Source organism: Equus caballus, chromosome 7 (assembly GCF_041296265.1).
Source record: "Equus caballus isolate H_3958 breed thoroughbred chromosome 7, TB-T2T, whole genome shotgun sequence".
In the NCBI taxonomy this organism is placed as follows: Eukaryota; Metazoa; Chordata; class Mammalia; order Perissodactyla; family Equidae; genus Equus; species Equus caballus.
The window spans coordinates 63,590,362-63,605,363 of NC_091690.1; the positions used below are offsets into that span (position 1 = coordinate 63,590,362).

The 15,002-nt window shown below is 38.4% G+C and overlaps 1 protein-coding gene across 47 annotated transcripts in view; it reads left to right on the top strand.

Moving 5' to 3' along the window:
* The window catches only part of DLG2 (discs large MAGUK scaffold protein 2), a 1,837,299-nt gene that overhangs the window by 1,165,970 nt on the left and 656,327 nt on the right, over nt 1-15,002 (top strand). For all 47 annotated transcript variants that reach the window (XR_011441029.1, XR_011441028.1, XM_023646512.2 and 44 more), the window contains one exon: nt 711-764. Coding sequence is in view for 45 of the 47 variants with exons in the window: in XM_023646512.2 (XP_023502280.2) it covers nt 711-764 (54 nt within the window). In the remaining 2 variants the exon portion in view is untranslated. The remainder of the gene's footprint in view (nt 1-710; nt 765-15,002) is intronic.

Below are 15,002 nucleotides of genomic sequence, written 5' to 3' on the forward strand. Positions count from 1 at the left end.
TTTACAGAGATTCCTACTCAACTTTAAAGAGAATGACTGCAGTTTGTGCAAAATATGTTTAAAAAAGAAAGTTTAGTGTGTCCAATATGATTTTCTGCCATCTTTGACTAATTTTTAATTTTCTGTCTAAGGATTTCTAAGCTATGTGATCAGAGATGCATAAATGACAAAGAAAAGATATGATACAGCATGCATAATAGAAGAACACATATAAAATGTCAATAAGTGGATCCTGCTATTGTGCACTGAATATAATGTACTCTCAAAAGGCAGTTTAGAGAAAAGAGTTATAAATATTAGTTTAGGTTTAATTTTTCTTCCATGAGAGAAAAGTCAAATTTCTTTAGTACAGCCATTTTATAAAGAAATGTTACAAATTTTAACTCTCACCCAATTTATTAGAAATCCTTGCCCTATGCACAGCACAAATCCTCACCTCCTACACTGTTGGGTAGAATTTAAAAGAAAATGAGTGTAAGTTCTATTGCTTATTTCATTTCATTGTGTGATATATGTAGCAAACAAATATGTGAAGGGAGGAGGGTACTGGGAACTCTGAGCCCCTACATTTATCTCACCAATACCTGACACAGTGCCTACACAGGTCTTCAAGAAATACTGTTGAGCTCTTTATCAAATAAGTTAACAGATCCTATGTCAGAGTAGACTACTTACTGTTTAAATTTTTTTTGTCTACTTCTCTTTTTCAGGCTAGCCCTGCTCCTATAATTGTCAACACAGATACTTTGGACACGATTCCTTATGTAAGTAACATTTTTATTAAGACTTTCTTTAAAAACTATGGTAGAACTTAGTCAGCTGAATTTAAAATTCAATGCATATTCAGTTTTATCCAATCCAGATAATCTTAAGAAATGATGTGTAGAATGGCTTTTGAGAGTTTTCTTTTGATATTTGCTGAATCTTGCCTTAGTCACAAACAATTTCCTCTTCCGTTGTCTTGTGAAGCACAACGCCCTCTCCTGAGAAAAAACTAGCAAATTGTCTTCAAATAATGTTAGTTTCCTAGCTGATTCTCAGAAAAGAGAGTGAATTGCTTATAGAAGAGATGAAAAAACTTCTTTGGGTTTCTTAGTAAAGGAATATTCAAATCAGTTTCAATGACAGAGCCCAGAGCATAAGTGATCAACAAATATTTTATGGGTTTTGCTGGGCTTCTAATAAGAAGTGGAGCAGAAGTTTTGTAAGGGTAAAGTCTCTCTTTATATAATGAAATGTATGGTTTTATAAAATCACGGATCATGAGATAATAGGATCAGGCAGATCATAAAGCCTAGGATTTTGTAACTGAACTACAACCACTGTGATGGCCAAATTTCTATTTTTTTTTTTTTAAAGATTGGCACCTGCGCTAACAACTGTTACCAATCTTTTTTTTTTTCTGCTTTTTCTCCCCAAATCCCCCGAGTACATAGTTGTATATTTTAGTTGTGGGTCGTTCTAGTTGTGGCACGTGGGACACCACCTCAATGTGGCCTGACAAGCGGTGCCATGTCCGCACCCAGGATCCGAACCAGCAAAACCCTGGGCCGCCAAAGTGCAGTGCATGAACTTAACCACTCAGCCACAGAGCCGGCCCCCAAAATCCTTGACAACAAAGTCTGTCTGGGTAGGGGAGATTGGAGAGTGGCAGTAGACCACATTGGTGAGCAAATCATAGAAACAAACTGAACCGGAGACATGGGGACAGACTGGAATAGAGAGCACATGGCCTTCCAAAGGGGGCAGCTGCCACTTGGCTCCAGTGGGTTGGTACCAAGGGGAAATGGGGACCAAGTGTTGCCATATCATCCAGTTTTTTCAAGAAAAGTCAAATTTTGTGTAAAAGCTTGCAATTTTTAAATACAGGCAACTAATTTTCAAAAGTTCAAACACTGTGTGCCAAACAAAGTATGTCTAGTTTAGAGCTTGCCCTTTGGGAGATTTCTTCCTCAAAGAAAGTAGGGGTCCTGAGCAGTTCTGCAAGCCAGGACTCAGCCACAGGGGAACAGAATGCTAACTGGAGTACAAGGTTGGGACTTGATTACACGAACAAGTCACTAAAACTGGGACGCAGGATCAGGACAAGAATAACAGCAGATTGACTTATGCTGAATCACCTGAACCACTGAACTAGGGCTTCTTAAGTCTTTCTGAACAAGAGTCATTTGGGGTCATACCGGAAATGGGGTTAAGCTGACTGATAGGAATCAAGTGGCCTCAGCTGTGGAAAGTAAATTACTTGTTAGAAGGAAGGAAAGCAGTGCTTTAAAGACATGTGGTGTCCACTATTCTCTCTCTCACTCTACCTTTCTTTACTTATCAAACATTTATATTGGGATTACTGTATACCTGACACTGTTTTAAGCACTTAACAAATATTAACTCGTTTAATCCTCATAACAACCCTATGAGATAGGTACTGTTAATTTCTTCATTTTACAGATGAAGAAACTGAGTCATAAGGAGGTTAAGTAACTTTCTTAAGGCTGCACAGTAAAAGGCAGAGTCAAGAATGAACCTAGCTAGCCTGACTGTGGAGTTTGAGATCTTACTTAACTCCTATCATGCTGCTGCTTATGTTTCTTCCCTTCCGAGTTTTGAGCCTCTCAGTTTGGGAACAAAGTTTGCTTAGTTACTCCTCTGCTACATGGAGCTTTAGGTGGAAGACAACTTGTCACAGAGGCTTCAATACGCTTGGGGCAGGATCCATGTATATATTAAGAAATTTTGTGTCTTTACTATAGTAAATCTCTTTATTCCTTGGCAAAGCAGTGAGCAGTACTTTGAAGTAGACATGGAGCACAGAGGCTTGATTTTGTAAATCAGACTGCTTTCTTGTGGTAGATCTATATGATTTCAAAGCCTTCTATTAGGCTTCTCGTGGCTTAATTGCCAGATGCCCTCATGTACGAATAATTTATCGATAGAATCTAAGGATTTTGTACAGACATGCTCAATTGGTATCTCAACTAATTAGCCAGTAAAATCAACCACATATAGCAAATTAATCAAATTGCTCCCATTTCCTTAAATATCAGCTTTGTATCTGACTTTGCATTCTTCAAAGGGCTTTTTAAAGATCTTCAACTTTTTAGTACTTACTGCAAACCTCTTTGAGCTTCCTTAAAAGTATGATCTTTAGAGAGGTTTGCTGAGCAGCTTGGTATGGTCCCAGTTCTCATGGCAGTGTGTTCTTGAGCAATTCATTTAATATTTCCAGACTTAAATTAATGTGTAAGAGTGCAATTATAATACCTATCTTGGAGGTGGTTGTGAGGATCAAATGAGATTATGTATGTGAAATCGTGCTTTGGTAACTTCTGGTTGATAGGGGTTTATTTATCATTTTATTTAATAAACACTTATGAAGTAACACATGCTAGACCGTGAGAGGATGGCAAATATGAATATCTTCCTCCATGTAGAATAAACACGAATACATTATCTATTGAAAATGGCAGTTTGAGCTCATAGCCATAAAGTAGATATGCTTTAGAACTTGGCATAGGCTCAACTCTCCCCTTTGTTCCTCACTCACTGGGTAACCTTGAACAAATCACTGTTCCTTTTGCAGTCTATTTTCTCATTCCCCAGTGTTCCATACTTTGTTTTCCTCTTTTCTTTCTCATGTTCTAGTTGTTCACATAATTTCAGCTCTATTTAATGAAAAAGTGATTTCAGAGCTCCCCAGAGTATTTCAGTCATGTTACATAAGAACATTTCCTGCTTTATAAATGTTACCTAAATGACAAATTTTAACATATATTAAAGTCCTCCTCAAAAATAATTTCATTGTATTAAATTTGCCAATTAGCAAATTTGATTTTAGAAATGTATGCTCCTTGTGGAAATGATTCCATGGCATACATGCAAATGGAAATGGAATAACTAGAGGAAATCTGTAGTCAAAGGAAATTTTTAAGTAAGTGTCTAATAAAGGTACAAAAAGTATTTAAAGAGGTTTCAGCTTTTTTTTTTTTTTTTTTTTTTAGAAAGGTAAGTTAAGGGATATTAGAGCTCTTAAAGTATCTGCCATTAACAAAGGGGTCTCTGAGGTTCTTACACATGAATGCTTCAAACAAACTTGTTCTTATATGACATCATGATATCTTAGGATTGGGTAGAAACTTACATGTGGCACACACCAGCCTCTCATGCAAAGCAGGAATCTCTATGTGAAAATTAAAATCACTCAAGGAAAAGCAAGGAGAGAAAATGAAAATTCCCATTTAAACGCTCTGTAGTTTCCATTTTTCATTCAATCTTATTCTTCCCCATACATGTTGAATATTGTGCCAGGTACTGAAAATACTCTGTTCTTAGAGAGTGCAGAGTGAGTAGAGCCTGCATGTGATCTGTAAGTCCACCTCCCTGAAGGTTGACAGGGAAAAGGTAGCATGTTATCCTCTCGGTAGCCTGCAGTCAACTGGGTTGGAAGCCTCCTCTCCTGACATACTTCTTCCTCTCAGCAGACCCTTCAGAGTTCTATATTGAACACATTTAAACAAATTCTCTTCTTTCTGCTTTAGAAAAATAAAATTAATCAGAGAGATTCTAGAATGCCTTTTCTCTCCATCCTTCTCTAGCGTTCATTTCATAGTGGTTATATTTTGACCTATTTTCTTGAAATATACTGTGGGAAGTGCTATACTTGAGAATCATGAGTTTTAAATCTTGTTAAATAACTTGGGGAATGCAAACCTCTCATTTTACAGATACAGATATTCTAGTTCAACTGGTAAATGGTAGCGCCTGGTCTCCCATTTACTGTTACTCCACGTAACAGTCAATTTTTGGTATGTAACCAACAACCGCAAAATCAGTGACATATAACAATAAGCATTTATTTCTCCCATAAGTGTTTTCTGGTTGGCTGGGCCAGCTTCTTCAGGCCATAGATTACCAGGTTGGCTAGGGTATGTCCGCTTCACATGTTCATTCTGGGGCCCAGGGGATAGGACAGAACTACCCAGAGTATGTTATTTTCATTGTGATGGCTGAAGCACAAGAGGATAAGCCTATTACACAAGCATAGTTAAAGCATTGGCTCACATACAGTCTGCTAACACCCCACTAGCCAAAGCAAGTCGTATTGCCAGGCTCACAGTGGAGGAAGGAGTGAATACTTGCTAAACAAAAAACTACCACACCAAAGCCTTAAATAAAAGGGCTAAGAATCTGTATACGTCCCTTTGTAAGAAAAAACAGGTACAAAAGAAGGAATCTTACACTTGAAAAATATTATTAGATCTATGATAATAAACAAAGAAACCTGGTTCAACTGATACGGGGAGTGGGTGTCTACATGATTAAGAGTGACTGAAGGAAAACATTGAGAAATAAAAGAATCATCCAGCAAGTATTGGCAATACAGTGACTTTACTTTCCTGTGAGACACTTTGTTGTCTGAAACTTTGTTTCCAGAGGTATAAATAATAGTGGAGACAAGGGAATTTGTTCCAGAAATTCCAGGACTGCGGCTTGGCAAACCTCCCAAGAAAGTGAGAGAGAGAGAAGGAGAGGAAAGAAAAGAAGAAAGAGGAGTTAAGTTACAAAAAAGTATGAAAGGACCCTTAATAGTATCACCCATTGTATTTGACTGCCAAAAGGATCATTTATGTAGAAGTTTATTTGAAAGTAATTGTAATACCCTCATAATATTATCAGTGAGATTTTTGTAGAGAGCTTTAAATGTGAAACACAACTATGATTCTGGGGCAGTGGACCAGAAACCATTCTAATGGGAATAAAATGGTCCAAGGAAAGTCTGACAGTGTGAGTGAAGGCTGGTGTGAAGAGAGAGGGATGAGAGAAAATAAAGGATGACAAGGGTTCCAGGGACGTAAAGAAGCAATTGAATTAGCAGTGAGGTTCATTCGGGAGCGAAAGAATGGGCTTCAGAGTAGGTGGTGTTGTTAAGCAAGGTTTAAATGGCATTTCTGATTGATTCCATCAGCAGGAAGCTGAGGGTAAGAGCTCTCTGAGGAGGAAGTTGCTGTATTACAGAAGTGGGATGATCAAGCTCTTGGTCATAGATCTAGACAGTGAGGCATTAATTTCTTTGAGTCACTTTGTGCAATAACAGACCCTTGTGATTTAGGCTACTATTCACTTTTAATTGGATAGTTTTCCAGAATTACCCATGAAGGGAGAAGAAGCAGAATTATGTTTGTTTCTTTGAACCATCCTGGCAGTGATTAATAATGGTAAGATAGTTTGGAATAATTTGCTGATTTTAGTACATTTATCCTTCAGCAAACAAGTTTGTTACTTTTTGTGGTTTTTCCCATTAACATTGTTAAAACTATATTGTTGATGTTTTTGTCTCTTGGGAATGTAGTGTTATGCAGAAATGAAGAAGCCTTACAGAAAGCAGCTAAATTTTTGCTTAACTATGCCCATGAGGCAATAAGAATTTAGCAATAGAGGCAAAATTATCAATATTTGTTCCAGAGTCAAACCTAGCCAATCTAAATCCATTTTTGAACTGCCACAATCAGCAGATCCCCTACTCTTCCACTTCCTGCTTTGCTTGAAAAGGCAAGAGGTGGCACATAACAGTACTTCTCAGATATTAATTATTAGCGTGCGTAAGTGTCACTTGGATGTCTTCTTAAAATGCAGATTCTGATTCAGTAGGTCTAAGATGGGACCTAAGGGTCTGCATTTCTAATAAGCTTCCAGTTGAGGCTGATGCTCAATTGTACACCACAATTTGAGTAACAAGAAAGTCTCATGAGAAAGACTAGGCTTTGGATTTGTTACCACCCAGGGTGGGTCATCTACTCCCTGCAAGACATACCAATAGTCAGGAGACAAGGTGGTAGGAGAGAAAGGACTTTTACAGCTTGCTAGCAAGACGGAAGATGGCTGACATATGCAAAAGAACCATCTTACAGAACAATGACTACAGGCCAGTTATATACAGGGCTGGTCTTCAGGTAGGGGCAGACATCTGGTCCCAGTTCCTGATAGTCCTTTGTTTTACTGGATAGGCATCAGAGAATGGAGCAACGCCCTATACCCTGATCTTTCAGTTGTCATTGATGATGGCTATCAGCATAGGCTCTCTGCCTGGGGATCATCACATTCCTAAGAAACTCAAAATAACAAAATTAGCATCTTAAAGCATCTGGGAGGGGCCATAAAATCTAATCTACAGAGCATGCCTGGGCTAGTTAGTCAGAGGTCATTTAAAGTTATTGTATGGTTTCTTTTCTACAGTACGGCTTCCCTTATGTCAACCTTGTGTTGAACAAGTATCAGATTCAGGAGCAATTAAGTTCTAAGCCCGCCTCTGCCAGTTAATTCTTGCATGAGTTTTGTTAAGTCAAATCGTCTAAACCTCTGTTTTATTATTTGTAAAATGGGGATAATAATATTTGCCTTATAGGGCTTGTTAGAGTACTCTTCCTAGTAGGTAGAAGGTGCTTAATAAACGTTCATCATTAGATTCCCGGGGGTGGGGGTGCCTTTGATAAAATAAAACGTTCCTTTGACTTAATCTTGATGTTGACTAAGAATGCAGAACTCATAGATGGTTCAGTGGTAGCAGTTGTGTAGGTCCATAGGCCTACCTACATATAGATCTTTGTTTGCCAAAGTGTGGCCCGTTGACTAGCAGCATCATTATTACCTGGCAGCTTGTAAGCACAGAATCTAGGGTCCCGCTCAAGACCTCCTAAGTTAGATTCTGTGTTTTTAACAAGAACCCCAGTGATTTGGATGCATGTTAAAGTTGAGAAGCATTGGTCAATATGGCAGAAACTTCTTTTTTGGTTTGGATCATGCTGTCTTTGTTCTTTCGCCACACCTTTTGGCCTGCCCTTGGGGCAGCTGCCCTTCTCACTCTTTTACCTTAAATATATGCATATCTGTAGGAAAAAACAGGCAATTCAATTCAAGAAATTGTTGTAGTTAATGACCAACTACTGTGTTGTGCTAGCTTCTAAACCAGTGCTCTTGAAGAGGGTAGCTAAAGGCCTCGTGTAGTTATTTAAATTCAATTAAAATAATATAAAATTTAAAACTCAGTTCCTCAGTTGTACTAGTCACATTTTAAGTGCTCAGTAGCCAATGTGGCAAGTGAGTACATTATTTGACAGTGCGGATATAAAATATGTCCATCATTCCAGAAAGTTCTATTGGACTGAGCTGTTCTAGATAATAAATATAAGAAAGAAATAGAATGGGTAAGGGAGCTGATGTTTGTTGAGGAACCACTAACTTCTAGGTGCTTTGTATCTATATTACCGAATTAATCATCAAAGTTATTTTCCCAACTTTTGTGAATTGGTTTCACTTCCTCCTTTTTAGAGTTGAGTATTTTCAAATCTTCTAAATAGTCATCACTATCATAGGGAATTGTGGGGTATGCTCATGTGGAAGATATGGCCCCTGTCCTCATGGTCCTTAAATGCCTATTAACTTTTTTTGTGTGTGTGAGGAAGATTAACCCTGAGCTAACTGCTGCCAATCCTCCTCTTTTTTTGCTGAGGAAGACTGGCCCTGAGCTAACATCCATGCTCATCCTCCTCCACCCTGTATGTGAGATGCCTACCACTGCATGGCTTGCTAAGCAGGGCCATGTCCACACCCAGGATCCAAACCAGAGAACCCCGGGCCACCAAAGCAGAACGTGCACACTTAACCGCTACACCAATGGGCCAGCCCAGCCTATTAATTTTTAAGAGTCTCATACATGGGACATGGGAAAGCAAATGCAAGCCATTACTGAAAGCTTTCTTAAAAGTTCAGCTATTCTCTCATCGTTTTCTGTTTGTGAAATTATAAAACTCCTATTTAGACTGGAATGAATCTTTAAAAAAACCAAACATAAGTAGAAGTCCTGACCTACATATCCATTCCCAAGCCTTCTTCAATCTTTTTTCCCTATAGTGCCCTTAGGGAGGGTAGTTTGCTGGATACTCTACTCATAACTCCTCATCCACTGGGAAGCCTGTATGTAGGCTAGTCATACGGGACCTAAGGCAGAGGAAATGGGAAAATATAACAGCTGTCCAAGTGGAGAATGTGATTGATAGGTGACAGTCACCACACAGGCCCTTCTTTCTGGTAGTGGTTCCTCTGAAGACACAGGCCCCAAATACCTGGGCAAAGAAGTCACTCTTGTTCCAGGGAACTCGGCATGGGAGAACAGATTCAAGAAGAACTGGAAATAATCCTGAGAAATATCTGTATAGTTTCACTACAGCATTGTTACTCAAGATGTGGTCTGTGAACTGGTAGCATTAGGTCTCACCAGGCGGGTTATTAGAATTGCAGAATCTCTAGCTCCACTCTAGATCTATAAAATCAGAATCTGTGAGGGTGGGACCAAGGAATCTATGTTTTTACAAGCACCTAAGGTGATTCTTATGTACACTAAAATTTGAGAAATGCTAATGAGAACCCCAAGAAGCTTCTGGATGCTGGACTGAAGCGCGAGTGAAGAAGGGTGGGGTAAGAAATACTGCAGACAGGAAGGATGAAATAAAACTATAGAGATTCACCAAAGGACAATGGTAAAACATTTAGTATTATTCTGAGCCGGCATTTTATCCTGTTTTTTGTTTTCGTTTTTTTAAATCATATGGGACACTTTTTAAAAACATTGACTCTCATGTTCTAGTGGACAATGCATAGTGATAGCACATGCTATTAAAACAGCCCTTGCCTATCTCTGCCTGGCTCACTCCTGTGCATCCTAAAAGATTCAGTGTAAATAATGCTTCTTTTGGGTATCTGAGATTAGGCATAGTGCTTCTGTTGTGTGCTTCTACTTCAGGCTCTTCTTCTTAGAAGTTATCACAGTACATTGTAACTATTTCTTTAATGGCTCATATTTCTTCCTCAAGAAAGCACAGGGAAAAATTGTTTCATCTTTCCCACCATTGTACCTCTATAACCCAGCATTTTTGCTGGACTGGTTGGCTTAATGAATGAATGAATGGTGATATGAAATAATTTCTTTTAAGGGAATATGCTATAAGAAACCAGCCCATTTGAGGGGGTCAGAGAAAGGCAGAATTTTAGCTGCCTCTTGAAGAATAAGACATTTCCAGACAGAGGAGGGAAAAGGCGTTTCAGAAAGAGGGAACTATATGTGCAAAGGTCAGACACCTAGAAACTCATGTGTTCTGAGTTCTTTGTGTCTGAAGCATAGAGCACTGGCATGGCATGAGGTTGGAAAGGTGGGGTTGAGTTTGATTGTGAAGGCCTTGTTTGCTCGATATGGGATTGGACTTTATCCTTTAGGCCTTGTCAGTAGTATCATCTTCTTGTATATTTGGGAATTTATAGACATCTGTTTTCACCACTATGCCACTAGGACCTTGTCTGTGCCCACTATATAGCATGTACCCTGAAATGTGTGTTGAGTAAATAAAGCCAAGAAACAATAGTGATCAGTTAACAGCAACAGACCACAAGATTTTCTTGAGCCTTCTATACTTCCTTATCGTCTTGCTTTTGTTTGCTCTCTTCCATTAGCCCAGAATGTCTTTCACTTCATACTCGTCCTTTAAGATCCTATTAAACTGACGCCTCCATCGGGAAGCCCTCTTCAATCTCTCTAGGCAAAATCAATGTCTCCTTTCTCCTTGATTTCCTAGTATTTTACTCACAGGAGGTTGCCTGCTTTAGTGGAAAGAGGATGGACTCTCGACTCTTTTGCTTCTACCATATACTAGTTGAGTAACCTTGGAAAGTTAATTTCTCTGACCCCTTTCCCTCATCTGTAAGTAGAGAGAGTAATAACTCTCTTGCATGGTGTATTATTTAATATATATATTCAGTTACATATATCAGAGACCAAAATAACAGTACTTTTGCAAGATAGAAATTTATTTCTCTCACATGTAGCAATCCATAAATGGGTTGTCCAGAACTGGAGTATCTGTTCTGCTCCACAAGGTCTTAAAAGGACCAAGCACCTTATCTTCTTTGTCTACCACCGTGGGACGTTGATGGATATTCACGATGATGACATGCCAGGGAGCAGGTTGGAAGAAGTACAGAAAGATGAGCAGGGTTCCTCCCTTTAAAAGCCCCTCTGGGAAGCTGTAAACATGATTTCCCCTTATATCCCAAGAGTTAGAACTTAGGCATAAAGCCATACCTAGCTGCAATGGGAGACTGACATATGTAATTTTTACTCTGGGCTGACATGGGCTAGATAAAAACTGGGAATCCTCTCACTATGGAAGGAAAGAATGATGAATATTGGGGACAATCATGTTCTGCCATACAGCATAGTATCAGTTCTTCAATGTGGGAGATTTTTCCCGGGGGATGCTAAAGATGATCCATGAAGTACTGGAAGCTTTCTCTATATTTTCTCATCATTTCTAATTTCAACATTTGAATGTGTTTTATAATAAACAATGTATTATTACAGTTGTACAAGTGTATAATTACTATGCAGATTAGCACATATGGGGAATGCATGCTCACAAACATTTTACAAATAGCTGCACTCAATGAAAAACTGTAAAGATCACTGGTTGAAAGCAGTAGAGACAATATTTGGTTATTGCTTGACTCATAATAAATTTTCAACAAATGATGACCATTGTTATTATGCAAAATTAGTACTTACCACATTCTTCCTTGTTTAGTAATAGTTCTTATCATTTACTATTAGCCAAAAAAAGGCTATGTTTAGCATATCTTTAAATTCCAGGGAACATCCAGCTCTGGTCCATGCACATAGTTGGATTTCAATAAAAGTTTAATTTGTCACTGTTACTTTTAGTTATATTATTCAAATTTAGCTATTTTAATAAAAAGTATATTTTTATTTGAAAAGATCATTTGTCAGGTAAAATGTGTGTTTTAGTTTGATCCACATGACTACATGGATTGAGGTGTATGCTGCCACCCATGAGTGGGGTGCCCAATTCATTGGCTTAATTTTCGAAGTTTAACATGTTCATCTATAACCAATCCTTTCAAAGTATGATACTTTTAAAATGCATTTTCTTTCTCACATGCATTTGTGAAAGAAAATGTAGGCAGTCATATATGATAAAGGAGATTGTGGTTAGTTGGGTAAGATCAAATAGAAGGAAGAGAAAAGAAGAAAGACAGTTGAGTAAAATCAGTAAAGGAAATGAGAGCACAGTAATGAAGAGAAATGGCTTAAAATCTTTATGTTATCTTCCCTCAATGTTAAGAGTATTATAATCGGAATGAAGCTAAAAAACCTTATTTCAAACTTTAAAAAAAAAAAAGCAAAAATACTAAAACATCATTCCCTAGGTCCTCAGGAATTTTCTGTGATGCTTAGAGTATTTTATAATCCTGCCTCTTCCTTGCTAAATTTTGTTGGGCTTTTTTTTTTTTGAGGAAGATTAGCCCTGAGCTAACTGCTGCCAATCCTCCTGTTTTTGCTGAGGAAGCCTGGTCCTGCGCTAACATCCATGCCCATCTTCCTCTACTTTATATGTGGGATGCCTACTACAGTATGGCATGCCAAGCGGTGCCATGTCCGCACCCGGGATCCGAACCGGCAAACCTCGGGCCGCCGAAGCTAAACGTGTGCACTTAACCGCTGTGCCACCGGGCTGGCCCCTTGTTGGGCTTTTAAATGAACTTTTCTATGCTGACATTTTTCAGGGGCTAATTCTTGGGAGATGACTATAGCTACTTATTCTCTGGACAGACATCTTGTTTGTTTTGTGACTATTCCAGTATAAACCTTTCCTTTGGTGCCCACACATCACTATTCGAACTCATTCAAACCCTCTTCCCATTGCTTTTCATCCTCTTTTAGTTCATCTCCAGGATACAGACCTTTTTTAAAGAAAGTGTTTTTCTTAGTAGCTAATTTTCTTTCTTTCTGAGAATTACATGATATTGGCAGTGGAGAATACTTTGGCTTTGTTGTCTGGCAGGCGTAAATTCAGAGCCTTCGTGGTCCACCCACCAGTCCTGTAAGACTGGACAAATTACCTACAAGTTCTACACCTCCGTTTCCTTCCTTATAAAATAGGATAACATCACCTACCTCTTGAGTTCATTCGTGAAATGAAGTAATGAACATGAAGTACTTCCTATAGAACCTGACACAGAATAGTCAATTACCTCTGATCTCTGTTTTCTTTTTGTAAAATAAATCCATCTTAAAAATAATTAACGTTTTGGCTTTCAATGATGGACTTCCCCTAGTGTCTTCTCTTTTCTCAGTGTATCATGTCTCAGCCCTAAACTATTTTCCCTCAATTGTCACTTAGAAGTTCCACATTTATTTGAATATTTGAATAGTAACATGAACTTTGATGAGCTTTTCCTTTGGTGAAAAAGCATAGTTGCTGCTTCACAAGCAGCTTTAATAGCAATATGTCTTGATTATCCTGATCTCCACCAAGTGCTCCAAATGATGTTTTGCCCAGAGCTGTTTTATTTTGGAAACTCAGGAGCATAAAACTCAAAAAATAGCAATCTAATGAGGTGTCACGTGAAGGAGAAGTAGTCATGAAATAACAAAGCCAGATAGGTCAAACAGCATGCTGAGAGGAGCAAATATACAATAGTCCATCATAATCAGTATCTCTTTAAAGACAATCTCAGGGAATTTTTGTTTGTTGGTAGTTTTTAAACACATTGCTAATGCTCTTCCTGATCCCCTGAAGCAGTGGTTCTCAACCTTAACTTCAGATTTTATAAACTTTGTGTGCTTTAAAAGATACTCATGCCTGGACTCCAGAAATAGAGATTTCTTCTTAACGGGCCTGACTTTAGCCTGGGCATAGACATCGGGATGTTTAAAATATCCCCAGGTGATTCTTTTGTGCAGCCAAGGTTGAGAACCACTGACTTAGAGTTGTAAAATGCAGAGAATTTGATCTATTTGAATTGGAATTATAAAATTAGATGCCAGCACTTACATTGCTTACTGTTTTGAGGGGAAAAAACCAGTAATCACAGCATGGGCTGTCATAAATCACAAGAATGTTAAAGCATCTATTCTTTCTAATCCATTGTGATTCTGGAATGGCCTTCCAATGGAAATGGTTGGTTTAGTGGACTCAGTATAGGTAATACATTGAGCTTAACCCCTCTTAACTTAGTAACAGACATAGGCACTGCTAACAAAGCTGTCTATGCAAGGCAGATGCTCCCAGATTCAGACATGATCAAGTTAACAAAATGTCCCTCCAAGAGTTGCTCTGCTGACACATGTCACCATTCATGAATTGTAATTGGGTTAATTAAAAAGGGAGGCATGGCCTATGCTTGAGAAGTTTGGCCTAAGGGCCCTCAACAAAACTAAGAAAAGAAATTGCAGGCCAGACCACTGCAGAAAGATGATCTGGAGTTGACCTATAGGTAGGTCATTATGGTAACCTAGGGCTCAATGTAATTAGAAACAGTCAAATATCTAGACTCTGCCCAAGTCCTCCAGATCTGGCTCCTTTAAAATGGAGCATTGTGTTGGCATGGCCAAGAGCATAGACTTGGTGTCCAACAGAAGTGGCTCTTGAATTTGAATGTCAACACTGCCACCTCACCAGTTATGTAAATTTGAGAAAGTTACTTAAACTCTAGGAGCCTTGTTTTCTTATTTGATCAAATGAGGAAAACTGGAAATATCTCATAGTACTGGTAAGAGAATGATCTGGGCAACTTCATACATGGTTTAATAAATGGTAAGAACAATAATCGCTAATAATTATTGAGCTATATGCTAGGCACTGTTAAAAATTATTTACGTATGTTAATTTATGCAATCTCCACAATAACCCTGAGAAATGTATTGTTACCTCCACTTTGGAGATGAGGAATCTTAGGGAAAAGAAAGATTCTTAACTTGTCGAAGGTCACACAGCATGTAGTAAAGGGCATGCAACAAGAATAGTGTTATGCTACCCTGCCTTTCAGTAGTTGTAATAAAATTTAATTTGCTGAGTGTAGGGGAGGAAGATATTTCCTCTACCCACCCTGGATCCTTCTGACCAGACATCGAATTAAATTCATATGAGACAGAACAGGAGAAA